General features: G+C 45.6%; 1 protein-coding gene across 5 annotated transcripts in view; it reads left to right on the top strand.

Moving 5' to 3' along the window:
* Window positions 1–5803: 5803 nt before the first annotated feature.
* NTRK2 (neurotrophic receptor tyrosine kinase 2) overlaps window positions 5804–21858 on the top strand; it is a 337422-nt gene continuing 321367 nt past the window's right edge. For 2 of the 5 annotated variants that reach the window (XM_040450286.1, XM_040450285.1), the window contains exons 1-4: window positions 5804–6087; window positions 6614–6734; window positions 7001–7218; window positions 7688–8261. In XM_040450286.1, coding sequence (XP_040306220.1) covers window positions 8050–8261 — 212 coding nt within the window. In that variant the 5' untranslated portion in view covers window positions 5804–6087; window positions 6614–6734; window positions 7001–7218; window positions 7688–8049. The remainder of the gene's footprint in view (window positions 6088–6613; window positions 6735–7000; window positions 7219–7687; window positions 8262–21858) is intronic. The other 3 variants (XM_040450287.1, XM_040450288.1, XM_040450289.1) reach the window with 3 other exon arrangements.

Below are 21858 nucleotides of genomic sequence, written 5' to 3'. Positions count from 1 at the left end.
AAAAAGAAATAGATGAAATTAATTTTATTGATATATTAAATCCAAATACACAATAAATCCTAATAAGTCCAAAATATTACCATTTCAACACAAAAAAATACAAAATTATTAATGAGCTATTTTGCATTTTTCTTATTAAGAAAGTGTGGATTTTACTCATAGCACATTTACACTGTGTGTGGATTTTACTTGTAGCACATTTCATTTTAGACTGGCCATATTTCAAGTACACTCACGAGCTGTGCAGGCTGTCGGCCATGTTGGACAGCATGGGTCTCAAAAGATATTGGTCAAAAACATGCTGAGTGGCTACTCCATTTGTAAGAACATTTAACTAAAAAACTGTAGAAGTCTGATATGATTGAATGCTTGTAGCTTAACTCTAAGGGTGATGTGGCCATAAACACTGATCTGTTCATGGATTGTAATTGTCAACTGAGTTGGAAATGGGAACATTTGCCTACCTCAGTAAATCTCGGCTGGGTGGCATAGAAAAGGCATACCATGACTTTTCATTGAGGAATAAGTGAACTCCCTTGTATGACTATTGATATAAGACTCTTGACATATACTGGGAAATAGGAGTTTACCACGAGACTTAGATCAATAATTAAAACTTAGATTTCAGGGTCATCCGGGTGTATGTGACTGCAATTTCCTGAGGCTCTGTAGAATTTTCTCCATATGCTCTCTTCTTTTTAGCTGTTCGTAAAAGCCCCATAAGTCTGTGCAGATTTAGTGTGTGCTAAAGGTATGACTAAGAGTTAAAAGTGGAAGGTTGGGACAAAGGGAGGACAGGAAGTGCCTTCCTAAAATTGGAGGACAGGATGAGGGTTCAGAGTGACAGGGCAGTTGTGATTCTTAGACTATTTGGGCAGGCAGGGGGAAAAGTGAGACCCTAACTCCGAGATGGCGAATTTGGGATGGGAAACAGTTGGAAACTTTCTGAACAACAGAAGAGGCAAGTGAGAGGGAGCATGTGTGGGGCTGATCATGAGTAGACATCTCTGGTTCCATTGTGGCCTGCGCTGAGGGTCCTCGGTCCCCAAAGACTCCCCCATTTGTGGATGGCATGGTACCTTTGGGATTATGTCTTCTCCTCAGTGTCCTCTAACATACAGAAACCCTTGGGGAGGCAAAACATCCAGTGGTGAACATTATTTAGATCGTAAACACTTACATTCAATTGTTTGCTACCAAAGGGAGGGAACTTGGAAGCCGGATAACTCTGGATTGGAGGGGCAAAGCCTCAATAAAAAGAGGAAGAGGTGATAAAAGAAGTCACGTTGTGTATAAGGAGGTTATTAGTGCCAAAGAACCATTTCACAAGTTTTCTGGTCTGTGCTTTTCCTCCAAACAACCTCTCCAGTCCCTCTAGGTTACTGATGTGCTTGGTGTAAATGCTTCTCCGACTTTGTTCCTCCATACACATTCACAAACATTGGCTTTCTCTGTAGGCTCAGACTTCATATTGCCCTGCAACTTGCATTATTCACTTAATATACTGTGGACATGCCTCCAGGTTAAGGTATAGAGTTTAGCTTTTTTTTACAAATATTTTTTTAATGTTTACTTATTTTTGACAGAGAGACAAAGCATGAGTGTGGGATGGGCAGAGAGAGAGGGAGACACAGAATCTGAAGCAGGGATCCAGGCTCTGAGCTGTCAGCACAGAGCCCGACGCGGGGCTGGAACTCACGAACTGCGAGATCATGACCTGAGCTGAAATCGGTCGTTTAATAGACTGAGACACCCAGACTCCCCAAGTTTAATTCATTTTTAATTAGGTAGACCATGCCTAAGAATGGAAGTATAATTTATTGAGTTGTTCTCCTACTGATGAACATTCAAGCTATTTTTAGATGCAGGCTACTCTGTCTCCCATCTTTCAAATAATGGTTTCCCCACTCTTTTTCCAGAACGTAAAAGGTATTACATAGCAGGTCCTTCTAATATTAGAACATTACAGATTCTGATTTTATTTAAAAAAGACCCCCAAACTTTACAATAGATCCCTAAAATGGGAAGTTCTAACAGCATTCCAATGGGAACAAGAAGCTGATGATAGGAAGATATAGGGCAGGGTTTGTTTCTTACTTTTTTATAAAGTTTTAAAAATTTATTTATTTCGAGAGAGAGTGAGCAAGTGGGGGAGGAGCAGAGAAAGAGGAAGAGAGAGAGTCCCCAGCAGACTCCATGCTGCCAGCGCATAGCCCTACACGGGGTTTGAACTCACAAACTATGAGATCATGACCTGAGCCGAAATCAAGAGTCGGATGCTTAACTGACTGAGCCACCTAGGCGCCCCTCTTTCTGGCTTTTTAAAATGGCATTACCGAATAACATATAATAGGTTAGACATATTTAAACATGCAACTTGGTAATATGGAAACCACCACCATAATCAAGATAATAAATACATCCATCATCCTCAAACCTTCCTTGTTCCGGAGTCACTGCTCCCCATGTCCCCTCCCTGCTCTTTTTGTCCCTCTTATTAGCAGTTACCAATTTCCTTTCTGTCACAGTAGTTTATATTTTCTACAGTTTTTATAAAAATTGGATAATACAATATGTATTCCTTTTTGTCTGGCTTCCTCCACTCAGCATAATTATTTTGAGATTCATCCATATGGCTGAAGGTATCTATATATATATATATTTTTTTTTTTCATTGCTGAGTAGCCTTTCATGGTGTAGGTATGCCACAATTTGTTCACTGATTCTCCTGTTGATAAATACTTGGATTGTTTCCAGGGTTTCACCTGTACAAATAAAGCTGCTATGAACACTGACATAGGAGTCTTTATACAGACAGAGGCTTTGATTTCTCTCTTGTAAATACATAGAAGTGAAATGGCTGGGTCACATGGTAGATATATGCTTCACTTTTTGAGAAACTCTTCTTTGTTTCCAAAGTGGTTGTCCATCTGTGAAAATATTCAGCTCTGACAAAGCCATGGTCTGAGAATCCCTGAAATGTCTGTGAAAGCTCTGGCAGGTCTTAAAATTGAGATAAATCCATAATTCTGTCAGTTGAGAGAGAGTTTTTGATCGGCCAGTGTGTTCCAGATACTGTGCCTGATAATGTCGAGTTACCAGCATGGATGAGAGGGAGTCCCTCCTTGGCCCAGTGCTGGAACTTTTCTGGCTAATAGAAGAGGTCAAAAGTCAGACTTCCAGAGGTGCTAAGAGTGGGAATAACACAGAGACAATTCAGAGATTCTGATAATGGCGGGGAGACCCTCCAGGAGGAGTCATTCAGACTGACTTGCAGGGTTGTAGGTGAAGAAAGGGAGAGTGTAGAGGGCTCGTTTGACGAATCTCAACTTTAGCTTATTTCACTTATTCATTAAACACACACATGTATTTTATTTTATTTTTTATTTTTTTAGTCAGCTTCCAAAACTGTATTCACTCACTTGATTATAGAATTATAAAAAGAATATGTTACAGTTAAATGTTCAAAATTCATAACATTTCAGAAATTGGAAAGATCATAGAGATCAAGTGGATGGGTACTTATCAACTTGATCCTGTTAAAATACATATTCTAAATCCCGGGTTCTAGAGTGCGTCCTGAAATTCTCCACTTCTAACAAGCTCTTGAATCATGTTGATGGAGTTGGTCTGTAGACCACCATTTTTTTTTAATTTAATTTAATTTAATTTAATTTTATTTTATTTTACTTTGTCCATTTATTTTCTAAGTTTTTACTTTTTTTTTTTAACTGAAATCCAAGTTAGTTAACATATAGTGTAATAATGATTTCAGGAATAGAATTTAGTGATTCATCATTTACATGTAACACCCAACAAATGTCCTCCTTCATGCCCCTCACCCCTTTAGCCCATCCCCCCCCATCCACCACCCTACCAGCAACCCTGTTGTTTTTCTGTATTTGAGAGTCTCTTATGGTTTGTCTCCCTCTCTGTTTGTATATTATTTTTACTTTTCTTCCCTTATGTTCACCTGTTGTGTATCTTAGATTCACACACGAGTGAAATCATATGATATTTGTCTTTTTCTGACTTATTTTGCTTAGCATAATTCACTCTGGTTCCATCCACGTTGTTGCAAATGGCAAGATTTCATTCTTTTTGATTGCCAAGTAATACTCCACTATATATATATATATATATGATATATATATATATATATATATATGGTATATATATATGTGGTATATATATGTGTGGTATATATATGTGTGTGTGTATATATATATGTGGTATATATATATATATATATATATATATATATATATATATATACCATATCTTCTTTATCCATTCATCGGTTGATGGACATTTGGTCTCTTTCTATACTTTGGCTATTGGCAATAATGCTGCTGTAAACATTGGGGACCATGTGCCCCTACAAATCAGCATACTTGTATCCTTTGGATAAATACCTAGTAGTGCAATTGCTGGGTCATAGGGTAGTTCTATTTTTAATTTTTTGAGGAACCTCCATACTGTTTTCCAGAGTGGCTGCACCAGTTTGCATTCCCACAGGCAGTGCAAAAGTGTTCCCCTTTCCAGGGTTCTTGCCAACATCTGTTGTTGCCTGAGCTGTTAATTTTAGCCATTTTGACAGACACACACATATATTTTAATACTATGTCCTTCAGATATATCAATGAAAAAAATAAAGACCTCTGCCTTCACGTAGCTTACATCCCACTGGGAGAATCACAATAAACAATAAATATAACACATAGGTAAATGATCTGTTAAAAAATGGTAAGTAAGAAGAAACAGAGCAGAAGTGTCGTTAGAAGTGGGGCAGCCAGTTCTAATTTCAAGTGGAAGATAGTCAGTGGGGTATATTTGGGATCTAAATGTAATAGTATATATATTACAACACACATTCTAAAAATATTGCAACGTAATTAGAATCTGGTCTGCAAACCACTCCGAAACCGCCCGGCCTTTGGCTGCTGCATTACACTTTGCAGCCACTAGGGCGCAAATGGGCCATTTCTGAAAAAAATGGGATGAGGGTGGGGGTGTAAGAGAGACTCGGATAATTAGATATACAGCCTCCCCCAGGTGTTCCGCAAGGCCAGCTCCGTTAAAGGCACTGGCAAGGTAGGCTGGAGAGTGTTACTGTGTGTCCTGGGCCAAGACAATATTGCCCTTGGTTTTCCTTCCTTGACACGTCCTTACCCCGCAAGGGGCGGGGGTTGGGGGGTGGGGGGCGGTGGGCGAGCTGAGAAATGAACTTCAGCCTGGCGCTTCGCCACAGGACGCATGTCACAGCTGACTGATGGTGGAGAGAGGTAGACCCGCCGGCCTTGTCTTCTGGCCCTGCAGCGAGATTTTCCGGGAGCTGAAGGAGGATTCCCGCGATTACACTCAGCGCCCTGGGTTTGTACAGAAGCCCCACTAGATGTTTTCCGTTCCCTTGTAATATTTAAGGCATCACCAAGATGTAAGCATTCACCTTGACGTTCGGGTTTCTGGATCCTTCCCACCCCCAGCCTCTGCCAGCAGATCCGTGACCGTTCTTATCTTTTGAACAAGATCCCATCCGGACGCCCTTTCTGGCGCTGAGAGCTACCCGCCTTTTTTTTCCCAGGCAGGAGCTCGGCGAGGCCGGGAGAGCAGTGCGCCGGCCGGGCAGGGGCGCGCACGCGTGGGGCGCCGCTGGTTGCGCATCTGGCGCCAAAGCGCGCCCCCAGCGCAGTGCCCGCCGGGGCCGCGGGAGTGGGTTGGTGCTCCCGAACGTGCGGGGCGCTCTCTCCCCGCGCGGGGGCACCAGAGCCTTCGGAAGTGTCAGGCACTGCGGTGCATTTTCCCAGTTCCCTTTTAAATGACTGCGGAAAAATAGACTCGGAGCCGCAAATGGGAAGGATTCTCAGACAAGGCTTGCGAATGCCCCGCAGCCATCATTTAACTGCACCCGCAGAGCAGTTACGGTTTGTCACCCGACCCTCCCGGATCGCCTCGTTTGTCCCTAGTGAGACCCCGAGGCTCTGCCCGCGCCGGGGCTGCCGGTAGCTGGATGCCTGTCGTGCTCTGGGCAGCCCGGGCGCAGTGCACGCGTTCGCGCACACCCGCGCACACACGAAAACGCGCAAGGTACGGCAGGGGAGCGAGGGCTCGGGGTGCCCCGCGGGGGGGTGGGCATCGCGGGGAGTGAAGCGACGATCTGGGAACGGCTGCATACCGCCAGGCTGAAGGATGAGAGAAAATGACGCGGCGCCACACATCGGACAGGCCAGGGTTGCTGCCGCGCATTTAGGGAACCCAATACGCGTCAGGCGCGCTCCCTTCCCCTCACATGTCTCTGTTTCCCGGGCGTGTGATGCCGGAACACAGCGGGAAAAAGACCCACTTAGAGAGCTAGAGTTGCATTTGGAGACTCCCCTCCCTCTGCAAAAGCACCAACAGGAAGACCCTCCAAAACCACGGATTCCCAAATAGATGGCCCGGAATGGGGGCGGTTATCCTTGGTTACCAATGCTGAACACGTTTTGGTGTTTACAATATTTATTTATTTTTAGGCTAGCTCGCCCTCCCTTTTAGGCAGGATGGGAAAGGAGAACGCAGCGGGGAGGGAGAGGGGAGGGTGGATTCCTATAATAAGAATCAGCGCATTTTTCAGAGCTGAACCGAGGCCGGTTTCCATTTCAAAAAAGGAGACAGCCTCTACTGCGATTGTAGAAGAGACCGCGGTGTGAATTAGGGAAGAGAGGCGTCGAGCGGTGGAACGGTCCATCTCGGAGGTACCTGATCTCAATGCACACACATACAGCGCACACACACACACACACACACACACACACACAGGCGCGCGTCTACCCGGCCAGGATGTGTGCGTGTGTGCGCGTGTATGAACTCCCACATGCTGCTGCTGTCTGCTCCCGGCCAGTGGCATCGATGCTTCCCTCCTCCCCGCTCGCCCCCAGATTCCCCTCCCCTCCCTGTTGCTTTTGTCTGGAGGGTGTTATGGGTTTGTGTGTGTATGAGCGTGTGTGTTTTTGGATTTCAGACTAATTTTCTGGAGTTTCTGCCCCTGCTCTGCGTCAGCCCTCACGTCACTTCGCCAGCAGTAGCAGAGGCGGCGGCGGCGGCGGCGGCGGCTCCCGGAATTGGGTTGGAGCAGGAGCCTCGTTCGCTCCTTCGCTCGCGCTCTCCGCGCTCAGTGCCCGGCGGCAGGAGGAGCCTGCACCCAGGCGCCGCCGGCGGGCGGTAGGCGCCGGAGCCCGGGTGAGCAGCGCGGACGGTGCCCTCCGGCGTCTCGGCCCTCGCTGTCTCCCCCGGGGCTGCCGCGGAGGCTCCCCAGGTGGGACGCGCCGCGCCACCTGCCCGCGCCCCCTGCGCCCAGCGGCCGTGGCGGATTCTGCAGCATCATTAGGGGCCCCGTCGCGGAGCCATCGCCGCCGGCAATCTCCGCGTCCCCCATTCAAGGGTCCTTCGCCCGGCCTGGGCCATGGAATCCTGTCTCGGGAACCCTTGCCCTATCTCCTCTCCCTCGACCTCGGGCTTGGAGAGAGGCGGAGGCACATCGGTGGCCCCGGCGGCGTCAGTGCCATCGAGGGGCAAGTTGATTTCTGGGGCCGGAGCTGGGCATTCATCCATCCACAATCCCCTGGCTGGGGTCAGGGTGGGGGTGCCGCGAGCGCGCTTTCGTAAGGGGTCCTGCCCTCAGTCTTAACGCGTGTCTGTTTGTTCTCAGCCCCGAGGTGCGTCCCGGATTCCAGTGCGCGTCTAGCAAGAAGCCTGCGTCCCGGGGAGTGCCGGCAGCGCCGCCGGCCGGTGCTCGGCGCGCCGGGCCATGCAGCGGCGGCCGCCGCGGAGCTCCGAGCGGCGGTAGCGCCCCCTGTGAGGCGGCCAGGGATGCCCCGGCCACTGTGAACGGTGCCGCCCGCCAGGACACGCTCAGCCCCGGCCACTGTAGGCTCTGCGCGCCCGCTACAGACACCGGGGCGAGGGAGCGGCGAGCGCGGCACAGGCCGCCCAGCAGGGGCAGGGGAAGCCGGCCGGTGCAGCGCGGGGACACGTACTCAGTCTGACTCGGGCTGGCACTGGAGGCTAGGGATGTCGTCCTGGACGAGGTGGCATGGACCCGCCATGGCGCGGCTCTGGGGCTTCTGCTGGCTGGTTGTGGGCTTCTGGAGGGCCGCTCTCGCCTGTCCCACGTCCTGCAAGTGCACCGCCTCTCGGATCTGGTGCAGCGACCCTTCTCCGGGCATCGTGGCGTTTCCGAGGTTGGAGCCTAATAGTGCAGACCCTGAGAACATCACCGAAATGTGAGTTACCGGTGCTCTTTCTCTTTTCTTCACTCCTGGTACCTCGGGCTGGGGCTGGCCAGACGTGTCTGTCGGGGCGTGGATGTTGTCTCAAGTCTGGGGAGAAGTCAGACATCGGAGATGCAGGGCTGGGCCATCTGTGGGTTACCTGTATCTCTGGCTTGGGGCTGCTAACGCGGGGAGAAGTGGACAGTTGAAAATAAGTTTTAAGTATACTGTATGTGTCAATAACATAAATATGTATATTCTTTGCGGGAAGGGATTCCTTATACACTGTATTTCAAAGCCCTGCTGGGTGTGCTTTATAGGCTTTCCGTATGCAATAACTTAGTTTTGGATATTTTTGTTTCATAAGGTGCTATGTGTATGTTGTATTAAGAGAAGTTCCAGTAATATTTACTGGAAGGGGGGGTTAAAAATAATGAACTTTTTGAAATCTGTTGAAGTAGCTCAGTCTCTCCCTTAACATCTTTCTCTGAGGTTTGGAGTTCACCAAGTTCCTTTTTCATTTTGTATATCAGATATGGCTTAGGAGATGGCATCCAGAGCGGCCTTGAAAATGGTCTGTAAGAGAAGAAGTTCTGAGTGTTGAAATGTGCTCTCTTGAAAGGGAAAATGTGCTCGTGGGAAGCCTAAAAGCCTGGTCTGATTTAATTTGGACCCGACTTCCCAGAGATAAAATTTTGAGACCATTTGGATTATAAATCTTAATTGCCCATTGAATAGTGTCCTGGGACCAGGTTGGATGATAAAGCAGGGTGTAGTACTTTGCGACGGACCCCTGTGTCCCTGGACATGTTTGAGCTTGCCCCGGGGCTAATGGGGAAGCAGAATTGTATATTTCGGTCCTCCCTGTGACAAGTACATTACCAAGTGGGGATTCACCAGTGCTTTCTCCAGCATTTCCCTGTCACCTCTCCTAGAGGTGTACCTTCCCCCACAAGGGGGATGCCATTACCGGTATTTCACTGGCATGGGATTTTATTCATTCTTGCGGAGGGTTGTAAGGCAAAGTTTCTCCCAGTTTTCCTTACGGTGTGTTTGATGTTAAGATAGGCAGCCCAAAAAGTAGGGCTTGGGCTGTGGCCTTCCGGTTGGCGAGTGCGCATGCTTTTTTTCCTCCCCAGAAAATGCACGCCTGGTTTCTGCCAACGTAGTTGACTGAGATAACCTGTTTTTTAATGTAAGTAAGAGACCTTCCTGGCCTCTGTTGTTCGTTCTGCTGGTGATGCTCACGTTATAAGGCTAGGGCAGAAGGAAATGACAACAGCACAGAGGGGAATGTGCAGGCCTAGCAGAGCTGAGATGTGCTGGGAGCAACCAACTGTCAGGCTGCATCCAGGATGCTGGGATTTTTTTTTTTTTTTTTTTTTTGGCAAGGATTGGAGCAGGCAGTGCCGGAGAGGGTGTGTAGGGCCCCAACTGTGCTGGCCCTGGTTCGCCTGGTCAAAGTGTCTGTGGCCTTTTATCAGGATCTGTGTCTCTTTCACGAGATGAGATGTCAGCAGTCAGATGGAGGAAGCCATATGGAATTCAGAGCCCTTCGGACTATTTTGAGACCAGGGGGAGTGTGCCTTGATACAGTCAGACGTCTTGTTTTGTTGTTTTTAAATTCTGTATTAGAGGATGCATGTATGATGAAGAAGGATAGGAGATAGGGCCCATCATTTTCACTGTAACATTTTTTTCCACTTTAATATTTTTAAAGCCATCATCGGAGAAAAGGAAAATAAAACTCTTTAAATTAAAAAAAATGTCATTTAAACCTTCATGGTCTTGGCTGCCTGGTATTTATATTTATGCAATCAGTGGACTTGAGTTGAGCTTTCTTATATCAGTTCTCATAATTGCTAATTGCTGTTGTTTCTTTTATAGCTGATGGCAGGTTCCTATTTTCCGGCTTTAAAAAAATTGATTCTTTTTTTTTTTTTTTTTTATTTACTAAAGTGTTTGTCAGTTATTCTTTCAGTGGCGCTCCTCATTTCTACTGTTATTTTTTTTTCTTTTGATGTGAAGATCCATCGAGAGTGAGAGTTGGGAGGTGTGTAGGGTGAGTGTTTGGGATGGAGAATTTACGCTCCTTAGTGACAGTAATGGGGCTGGTAGATGTGTGTTCTGAGAAAAAGTCCGTATCTCAGCTCTGTCCCTCAGCTTTGTTTGAGCCCAGCCGGTTTGTTCCCTGACGTCCTGTAAAATGTATTGAAACCCTTGTTTAGGAAGCACTTCGTATCATTATTTTGAGTTCTGCTGTTTTGATATCGAAATGGACTTGCTTCACTGTCATCCATATATGACTCCATCTGGCTCTTTTTCTTACGTAGTAATATTTGCTTGAACAGCTTTTAAATTCTTGGCCAGTGGATACCAGCTCCAGTTGGAACCAAATTACACATTTTTTTTTTACTTTGTTATTAGACCCAATGGTATTCCTGAAATAACCTGTTTTAAAGTTCCAGTTTAATGGTGCTTAGCTGAAATTTTATGTTTCTAGTTTTTTAAATAGGGGAAATGTAAATAAACTGTAATTAGAACTTGCTGAAGCCACGGTTTACTGTATCACTTAAAAACGGTATATCACTCAATGTCTATATATTTCGGGGAAATTACCCCACTGTGCTTTTTTAGGATTCAGAGAGAGCCCATTGGTAGAACATTCTAAAACCATATGCATGGGATTTTATTTTCTGTTTCTATGTGCATATTTTAGGCCCACCTGACATTTTGTTTTAGAGTCATTGTTTGAGCCTGTTTTATCAAAAATTCTCCTAGCATAGTGTCTGTCTCATACTCTTGTACCCATCGACACGATATCTGGATCCCTCTCCCTGTCTGTAGAGATGCATCACACCTGCCCAGGATCACACAGATGCTAGGTGCCAGCTTCTCTTACTCTGAGATGGTTATCCCAAAGCAGTGCTAGATTAAACTTAAAAACAGTACCATTGCCACACAGAAGTGGAATTCAAGAGTAAAGCCTACTGTTGGAATTATGTAACTGGCCATTGAGGTCTCTGTAGTATCGAGTGCGAAAATGCTCTCTAAAGGACAAGTTGTGTCTCACCCAAGTGATAAAAGGCACGGTTAAAACAGATCGCACTTTTCTATTTTTATTGTGGTCAAAAACACCTAAAACAAAATTTGCCACCTTAATCATTTTAAGTGTAACATTCACTGGTGTTGAGTGCTAAATACATTTACATGGTCGTGAAAGGGGGGCATGCATTCTCATATTGCTTATATTTTATAGACATCAGTGATGGCCTTTTTTCCTGAATTTCTTGGGTGTTAGTTTCTGATTTGGGGGTCATATTTGGAGACAAGTCTAACATTTTTCCTCTTAGTGCAACATAAATAGAATTTGCAGCTTCTGCTGCCAGAGCCTCTATGTGCAATAAATTGTTGGCTTGGTTAAGTGACTGTAATGTTATGTCATTAATACATTGATTTTGGCCCCCTCACCTTAGTAAGCTTTTCCACCGCAATTAATTGCACTAAAAACAAGAATCCTGGCATTCGCAAGCATTCAGTGACAGGCATCAGTTTTCATTAGTCTGATGTTTACCTTTCAGCCCCTCCACGGGGGGGTTCTAGAACTTTGGATTGTGCTTTCCGCGCATTTAAGGGCCACAGAGTAAGTTTTGAGTGTGGTTACATAAGCCACACTGGACTTGTTAATAAATAAGGCATTCTAATTTACATCATTCATTATTTAACACAACTTGCAAGCAGCAGTTGAAAACGCACTGTCTTCCCAGTGAAGGTACTTACAGAATTCACCCCAGCAAGACAATGTGGAGCCTTCTTAGTTTCCTATCTTCAATCTCTGCGTTAAGGAGGTTTTTCTTACATTGGGTAAAACAATTGAAAAGTGCCTTGACCCTCCTGACCCTACTTTCTCTCCCTCCGCCCCCCCACCCATCACCTCTCATTGACTATACAGGAAAATGTGTTTGATTTTTTTTTTTTTCTTCTCCGAAAAGTGATATTTCCTTATGGGAATCCAGAGTACTCGAGTGAAGGGAAGGGCCTGGGTTATGTGTTATTACAAGCAAGTAATGGGAAGTTGAGATAATGTGGTCACAGTTCCCCAGAGCTGAGTTTAGTTCTGTTTAAAATCTTTCACTGTTTCTATCCCATAAACCTCTGTTTGTGTCTGCTTCAATATTCCCTTGTAAAGACGTTTTTCTAAGCTGAAAAGTTGGCCGGACAGCTAAGAATTGAGGTCTCTTTCTCCCTAGGAACATTCTGTATGATCTCTTTGACTATATCTGGGTCGTCAGAGTATAAAACCTAGAGTTTTTGTTCAGCTGGGGAAGGGGAATTCCTTTCTTTTTTTGTTCTTTTCCTTTCTGTATGTTTCTGTTTCTGTTTCTGTTTTTGTTTTTGATTTTTTTTTTTTTTTTGGCCTTTGGTACGAAGCAAGTGCCATGTTTTAACTCATTGCTCATCTTGGCTGTTAGGGAAAGAAACACTATTAAACCACTATTGAGTGCCACACGCTGACATTCAACCCTCCAGACTAACTTACCACTTCTCTAGAGAGCTCCTTGTGGCTTCAAACACCATAGGGTGGAATGCGGCATTGAACCTGCTGCCCCTTGGTGCGATGCCAAATTCTGGTTCCTCTTGATGTTTATAAATCCACTGGATGATTTTTTGGGAGAGATCATTTAGAAGGGCGCATGTTTTCCTCATTTGGTATGTGTGAGAGAGAGAAAGGCAGAGGAAAAAACTGAACCTGGGGTTAATAGCCGATTGACCATTTTCATAATCTACTTGGTCTAACTGGTTTAAAACACAAATCCCACCCCCAGGTGGCAGGGGTCTGAGCCCTGCAGTAGCCTGATAATTTCCACCCTACATTTGATTGCTGATCGATCTCCATTAAAGAAGGCAAAGATCTCACATAATCAGGGTGCCTTCTTACCACTTTGGTCTCTGGGCTGTCAAAGGGACTGGGGAGTCAGTAAATATTGATCTGGAAGATGAAGGAGTGAGTGCTTGTGACGGTTATGAACCTGGGAAGAAAAGTCATGCATAGGTACTGAGTTAACCTGTTTGTTTGTTTGTTTATTTAAAGACCCGGATATCACAGAGAGTTGGAGTCAGCAGTGACTTGATCTTGAAGCAGCCCCTTACTATCTGGGCGTGAGCCTGTCAGATGTAAACTGAGGGTTTTGGATTCAGTGCTCAGACAAGTGTCTCCTGGCCCTGAAGTTCATGAAGCTTCGGTGGCAGAGATAATGTGGTTTATACATCGGTTATGAAGTGAAGGGTCATGTGAGAATCTGATGGCCTTTGGTGACACTGTCACATGTGCGTGTGTTGGTGTCTGCTCTCAATTCCCCAAAGCATGTCTCTTCAAATGTGAGCCGCTAGTAAGACTGGTGGCACGTTAGTGCTGGGCTGCTGAGTCCAAGGTCACACACAGGGTCACTCAGAATTGGTACCACAGAAGGAGAAGGGTCCCAGGAATGCTCTGCTCTGGCGCTCTCAGCACAAACCAAGCCAGTGAAGAGTCTAAGGCCATGATATGTTAAAGACATCGTGGGTCCGGAAGCTCCTTCCCCCAGCGTCCAAAGGAAGTGCCATGGCCTTTACTTTGGTGGACCTCCCTTCTCTTCTGCACCCTTGATTGAACCTAACCCCAGCCCACCATTTGAGAAAGTGTCAGAGATGTGAAGAGAAGCATAGTCTAGCCAAGTCTGTGCAAAGCTGTCTCTACTAGAGACAGAGCAATTAAAAAGTGTGTGAGCTGTCGATCTCAAAGCAATGGCCTCATCTTCACATGGGAAGAAATGCATTTTCTGTTTAGATGACTGTGTTTTGTTTTTGTTTTTTAAATTTCGAGCCTTCCTCATCTGTAAGCAATTCATACATGAAAGTCCAGCTGCAGAGAAGAGCCTTCATGAATTGGCAGCAGTGAGGGATGCTAACCCATCTTGGCAGGTTGGGTGTGGAAGGAGGGCAGAGCACACGCTGCAGAATGAAAGTTGCTGCCCTGGGAGTCTTGGCCACAGTCAAGGGTGGTTATAAGTGGAGGACCCCACAGCCCTTTATACAAAGTCTGTCTTAGCGCCTATGAAAGACCTGTGGCCAGAGCATGCTTATTCTTTCCTGCCCTTTTTTTTTTTTTTTTTTTTGCCCCTGACTTCTCTTTGCCCCAAGATTGATGGCTGAGCTCAATGACTGAGCCATTGAGCAAGCTTAAGGATTGCCGACTCCCATCTAGAATTCATTCTGCTACCATTCTGTATGTTGTCCATGGCCTGCACTGAGACATAACTCTAGATTCAGTAAAGGTTTCTCTCCAGGGACCTGGAAGTCTCCCTCCAGACATCTGCTTATTTAGGTCTGAAGTAGGTGAGAAGGTCTTGAGAGCCTCAGAGGGACTGTCAGGTTGATTGGCTTGTCCAGCCCTCTCTGGTGGAGCAGGATATAATTCGGGATAGAATCTTAGCCAGTGTCTCGTTTAGGCCTCTGTCTGCTCAGCCCCACTTGCCCAGATTTGGCCTCAAGAGCACAAGCAATTTTGAGGCAAGTGTAGAGATTCACATAAAAGGTCACAAGTTAAAGGGCATGGCAGTGGGAAGGAAGTGGAGTGGGGCTTCACCCCCTGTCTTTGTCCTGCTGTCCATCACCATTTCTACATGCACCATGTGTTAGACTATCAAGACATCAATGATTTGTGTATTCCTTGGGAATACAGCATCTTCTAGTATAGGATAAAGATGATAATAATCACACACCACCCAGAGTCTCTTTTCTTTAAAAAAAAAAATTTTTTTTTTACATTTATCTATTTTTGAGAAACAGAGTGAGACCAAGTGTGAGTGGGGGAGGGGCAGAGAGCTGGGGAGACACAGAATCGGAAGCAGGCTCCGGGCTCTGAGCTGTCAGCACAGAGCCCGATGCGGGGCGGGGGGCGGGGGGGGGGGTCTCAAACCCACAAACTGTGAGGCCAGGACCTGAGCCGAAGTTGGACGCTCAACGGACTGAGCCACCCAGGCGCCCCAGAGTCTCTTTTCTATTGCAGATAAAGACCTATTGCTATTCCATACCCCATGCTTGCCTAGAATGTTCACATCCAAACAATCCTCTAGACACACAGACACACATACCAGGACTCTCTTTGTCTATGTGTCTGTGAAGATACAAGTGTGTGTATAAAACACCAGGTGTGGTCCTTTCAGACTTAATTATCTTGAATTGTAAAATTTTCCTAATAATTGAGGATTTACTTCTTTTTTTTTTTTTAATTTTTTTTCAACGTTTTTTATTTATTTTTGGGACAGAGAGAGACAGAGCATGAACGGGGGAGGGGCAGAGAGAGAGGGAGACACAGAATCGGAAACAGGCTCCAGGCTCTGAGCCATCAGCCCAGAGTCCGACGCGGGGCTCGAACTCACGGACCGCGAGATCGTGACCTGGCTGAAGTCGGACGCTCAACCGACTGCGCCACCCAGGCGCCCCGAGGATTTACTTCTTTAAACCACCTGGACTTTCTTTCCCCCCCTTTTTCTGCTGAGATAGAACTGACACTTCAGGTTTCAGGTGTTCAATGTAATGATTTGGTATTTGCATGTGTCGTGGAGAGATCACCACCCTAAGTCTGGTTAGCATCCATCACCACACATCGTTATGCGTATTTTTCTTGAGAACTTTTAGGATCTATTCTCTTAGTAACTTTCAAATAGACGCTACAGTATTATTAACTGTACTCACCGGGCTCTACATTACATCCCCACCCAGAGTTTTAATTTTGTTTTAATCATTCTGGGTTTCTCTGGATGAGGACCTGAGTGAAGTAGTAAGAGGTTAGTTCTTTGGTTCCCTTGGCCAGAGACCCGTTGTGTCCGTCCTCTGTGATCAGTTCTCAACATAAACAAAATAATCAGTGAGGCATTTGGGGACAGTTGCTACAGGAGTGTGATTTTAAATCAAAAGACAGTGGACTTTTGGTTTTTAGCCTCTGAAACAGAATGCAGTCTAAAAAAGGTAGGTAGGCTCTTCTGAACTTCAGTTTTGGTCACCAAAGTTGTGTCCGCTGCATGTGCCACAGAGTCCCTTCCTGCGGGGTGGCAGAGGGACCTGTGGCCGAGTTCTCTGACCGTTGCCTGCTCGCTTCCCATCGCAGGCCTCGGTTGATTGATGTGTGAGCGTGTATGCAGCGGCGGGCGGTGCTGGGCGAGAGGGAGCCTGCTGGGGTGGCCTCTGTGTTCTCGGGTAGGGCTCGACACATTTCTAGTCTGCTCCCGGGTTCACTCCAGAGCACCTCAGCTGCCACCCCAGGCTCAGCGTTGGGGAAGATTCTGCGCCTGGACTGCTTGCCTTGCCTTCTTGCTTGGGCTTTTTCCCCTTGTCACTCTTCTTTCTCCTTCTGTTTCCAGTGGTGGTTCTCATTTCCTTCCCCCGCGGAGGGCAACAACCACGCATGCACGCTCACGCACACGTACACGCACACGCACACGCCCCCTCAGGCAGGCACCTGGCCGCAAAGCCCTTTTAATGGGCTGTCAAGAAATCTTGGGTTGCAGGGCCTGTGGGTGGACCATCACCATTCCCACTGAACCTGGCGCGACAAGCTTAACACAGGCGGACAGGTGGCAGCGTGCAGGTACCTGGGATAACTGGAAGGAGCCCTGGGCGGCGAGGTGGGGTGTGGGTTTCATATCCACACTCTCGTGTCCCCCGGGGGAGCTGAAAAAATCAGAACATGCATATAAAGGGCAGGTGTTCTGATCAGACGCGAACATGTGGATTCGTTGATGTAATTACTAAAAAGTACAGGTGGACCAGTACATGTTGAGTAAGCTGTCCCTGGTGGGGGGAAAAAATCATCATTTTCTGCCTATAGTGCCGCAGAACCTTCCTCCCTGCCGTGCTTACTCTCTACCCATGTGCCATGTGTGCTGGTGTGGTGTTTGTAAAATGCTGATCTCATTATGTCACAGCTTTTTTTTTTTCTTTAAATTTTTAAAGTTTATTTCTTTATTTATTTCGAGAGAGACAGAGAGAGAGAGAGAGAACACAAGCAGGGGAGGGGCAGAGAGAGAGGGAGAGACAAGAATCCCAAGTAGGCTCCAGGCTGTCAGCACAGAGCCTGACATGGGGCTCAAACTCACGAACCACGAGATCATGACCTGAGCTGAAATCTAAAGTCAGATGCTTGACTGACTGAGCCACCCAGGTGCCAGGGTGTCACGCCTTATGACTGCCCTGTGGCTCCTCATGTCTCTTAAAGACCAAAGTTGGTTGTTGTTTGGTTTTTGTTATTTAGTAACAAAACAAAACAAAACAAAAAAAGCCAAACACCAATCCAGATCGTCATTACGTTGCTGTATAATAAGGCATAGAGCAATCATGTGGACCCAAATACGCAGATCAGCATTAGGTTGTTTTCTACACCAGTAGATCTGTAAAGGAGTACAAATTATAACTGGAAGCTTGTTTGGTGATCTTGGAATTAGAGCAAGGGCACTTCATTCTGCATTTAAAATGTTAAATGGCATTAAGCTAAGCTTGCCCAAGGCATCTATCTCCATAATGGGATCGCCTTCACAAAGGGAATGCAGAACTTGAAGTACTTTGGCCCGGACCTGTGTCCCCTGGATGGACACTCCTTTTTCTCTCCTTCATTTACTGCCCAGCACCAATGCTGAGTGACACATTTTTTCTTTGGAAAGGTTAGTGCTTTCAGCCAAGCTAGCTCAAGCCTGGGAACCGTTCAGATTCTTTACAGTGATTTTTACACCTCTTTTCTCTGAAATGCATTAACTTTATTGTATGAAATTTTATTAGCAATTAGCCTTTTTTTTGTTGTAAGTTTATTTATTTATTTTGAGAGAGAGACAGCACGAGAGGGGGAGGGTCAGAGAGAAAGAGAGAGAATCCCAAGCAGGCTTGCACTGTCGGCACATAGCCCCAGGTGGGGCTCGATCTCAGGAACCTTGAGACCTGTGCTGAGATCAAGAGTCAGAATCTTAACTGACTGAGCCACCAGGAACCCCAGGAATTAGCTTTAAAACATTTTTTTTTACATTTATTTATTTTTGATAGACAGAGAGAGACAGAGCACAAGTGGGGGGAGGGGCAGAGAGAGAAGGAGACATAGAATCGGAAGCAGGCTCCAGGCTCCGAGCTGTCAGCACAGAGCCTGACGTGGGGCTGGAACTCACAAACCTGATCGTGTACTGAAGTCGGACACTTAACTGACTGAGCCAACCAGGCGCCCCAGGAATTAGCTTTTTTAAAGTAATACATGAACATGATAAGAAATGCAGTCAGTACAGAGAAGTGGGTCATGAAAAGTTAGTCTTCTGTTGCGGACTACAACTCTCTAATCTCTCAGCTTCCAGAAACAGTCTACTCACATACATGAGTGCATATATATGTCTTTTTTTTTTGTTTGTTTATACACAGATGAAGGCATGCTATACCCACTGTGCTGCATGTTGGTGTTTATTTGCTTAACGCTGTATCTTGAAAATGTTTCTGTATCAGCACATGTATACCAGTCTTGTTTTTTTCACAGCAACACAGTAATCCATTGAATGAATAGGCTGCTCTTTACTGAACCAGCCTCCTTTTGAATAACCTTGTCTACAAACTTCTTATACACATGCATGATTTTATTGATAGGAAAATTCCTAGAATTTGAACTGCAGGGACATTTGCAAAGATGTTTGTGACTTTGATAGATAGTGACGGAGGCGTCTTGCAAAGAGATGACACTCTTTCATTCTGCCATTCAAACTGGAAGCACCTGTTTTTCTACAACTCAGCCAATACTATTTGTTACCGAACCTTTTGACCTTTGCCTGAGCAGTAGGATTCACCACTGTTTTATTTCACAATTCTGTAATTATGTTCCAGGTTGAAAGTCTTTTTACATGGAGTAAGTCATTTGGATTTCTTTTTCAGTGAACCCTGTTTGTCATATCCTTAGGTGTTTTCTTTTTCTGTTAGGTGGGTGGCCTTCTCAAAAAATGGATTCATAAGACCTATTTAACAAAAAGAAAATGTGTATGTTGCCCGATGTTTTGCTTGTCTTCTGATGTTGGTGCTGGTATTTCTTCTTCTTCTTCCTTTGGTAAAACAATTAAATTCTTTTTGTAGTAAAATTTATTATTTCCTTTATGGCTTCTATGTTGTAAATGTGGCTGCAAGTTTTCCCCTCTCTGAGAGTATAAAATAACTCCATATTGTCTTTCGCTCCTTCATACTTTTATATTTAAAGCTTGGCTCCATCTGGATTTTCAAAGTGTAAGGAGAGAGGTAGCAAAAAGTGTTTTCTTATTTTTTCAAGATAGCTGATCAGCCAATCAGGTCTCTTGACACTGTAGATATATAATTCTACTGTTCCGTCAGTAATTTCAACTAAAGATTTAGGCCATTTGGGGATATATCTTATTCTGTTAATCAGCCTGGCTGTTTTTTATTACTGAACTTTTTATCTCCTGAAGCTTTATATTATTTTTTTTTTCTATTTGAAGTATTAGTCTCACTCACTAGTCTTTTCTTTCAGACTTTTCAGTTATTTTTGTATGATAATTTTTCCGTAGGAATTGCTTGCCTAGCTCTCCCCACATTATATTGGTGTTATATATATATATATATATATATTTTTTTTTTTTAAGTTTATTTATTTATTTTGAGAGAGAGCATGAGAGTGTGAGTGGGGGGGGGGTGCGGAGAGAGAGGGGAGAGAGAGAGAGAGAGAGAGAGAGAGAGAGAGAGAGAGAGAGAATCCCAAGCAGGCTTCACACTGTCAACGCAGAGCCTGACAAAGGGCTCGAACTCACCAATTGTGAGATCGTGACCTGAACCAAAATCAAGAGTTGGAAGCTTAACCGCCTGGGCCACACAGGCGCCCCTATATTGGTGTTTTAAATTAAGATAGCGTTAACATTGATATGTTTAAACAATCTTAATGAGTCTTAAAAGCCCTGCATCCTCTAGCCTCATTTCTTGCCTTTCCCTTTCTTTAGCGAGACACTCCAGCCTCTCAGGGCTTTCAGTACCCCTAATGGAGCTATACTTTTACTTGACTCCCAGGTTTCACACTGGCCGGCCTCTCTGCCTAAGACACCTTTCCCCTGCCTTCTGTCTCTGGCTAAATTCCTCTGCCTCCCTGCCTCTGGGCTGTGTCCCCACCGTGTGCTTTTAAAACCTCCTGGGTTCCCGGGGCGCCTGGGTGGCGCAGTCGGTGAAGCGTCCGACTTCAGCCAGGTCACGATCTCGCGGTCCGGGAGTTCGAGCCCCGCGTCGGGCTCTGGGCTGACGGCTCGGAGCCTGGAGCCTGTTTCCGATTCTGTGTCTCCCTCTCTCTCTGCCCCTCCCCCGTTCATGCTCTGTCTCTCTCTGTCCCAAAAATAAAAAAAAAAAAAAAAATTAAAAAAAAAAATAAATAAAACCTCCTGGGTTCCCAACCCAGAACAGGTCACTTAGCAACATAAATGCTTGCCTGGCTACCCTTCCATACACACCGGTAGAATCTTAGCTACTTGAAGGCGAGGGCCACGTGGAGCTTGGTCACGCTCTTCCTTCCCCAGCGCCCAGTACGCTGCCCCGGACCTCCACATCACACACGCACACGTGGATACACACATGCATGTGCTCCTCCGAGTATCTATCACTGAGAATTCCAAACAAGAAGATGTACTAGCTATTCTTTGGGCCATCAACAGGGAAATTTCTAGACATGACTTTTTAAAATCTTCAGGTTAAGATGTTTGTTGAAATAAGGAACCTTTCTGGAATTAAATAGCACATCGTTGGTTCATGCACAGTAAAAAAAAAAAAAAAAAAAAATCAATTCACTGTAGAGACATAGCATAGCTAGCTGGAAAGGAAGAAAGGCAGAGGTTTGATGAGGGAGTGTCCAACAGGAAGGAAGGACAGCGAAGAGATGGGAGGATGAGGGCAAGCGGATGAGCAGAGATGCACGACAGGCCGGCTCAACACCAGAGGCAAATTCAGGGAAAAGGAATCGTTCGAGGGACATCTGATCTCCAGCAAACAAATAGATCTAATGAGAAGGATTTGTGCTTTTTCTGTTGTGTAATGGCTAATAATGGCCATCCCTGTGGTTCAATTGCACTTATCCCTGTGACTGCATTTATGGCGGGGGTTCTCTTACAAAGCGATTCTGGTGTGAGATTGCAGATGTGATTTATCCTTCTTGTATCGTGGATGGTAGAGGCTGTTCATTTTTCTTTCTTTTTAAAAGAAATTTTTTTAACGTTTATCTTTGAGAGAGAGTGCAGGCAGGGGAGGGGCACAGAGAAAGAGAGAGAGAGAGAGAGAGAGAGAGAGAGAGAGAGAGGGTCAGAGAGAGACACAGAATCTGAAGCAGGCTCCAGGCTCTGAGCTGTCAGCACAGAGCCTGATGTGGGGGTCAAACCCACAGACTGTGAGATCGTGACCTGAGCTGAAGTTGGATGCTTAACGGACTGAGCTACCCAGATGCCCAGAGCTGTTCGTTTTTCTTAAAGAACTGCAGACATCAGGAGTGTAAAAAGAGAAGTGTGTCAGGCCCAGTTTAATGTACCATCTGATACATGCATTTTTGTGCCATCGCAATCAAGGTGCATTG

The sequence above is a fragment of the Herpailurus yagouaroundi genome, unplaced genomic scaffold (genome assembly GCF_014898765.1).
Source record: "Herpailurus yagouaroundi ecotype Mexico unplaced genomic scaffold, PumYag 201, whole genome shotgun sequence".
NCBI lineage: Eukaryota > Metazoa > Chordata > Mammalia > Carnivora > Felidae > Herpailurus > Herpailurus yagouaroundi.
Note: the sequence above shows the minus strand (reverse complement) of the source record. Positions and strands in the feature narration are given on the sequence as shown.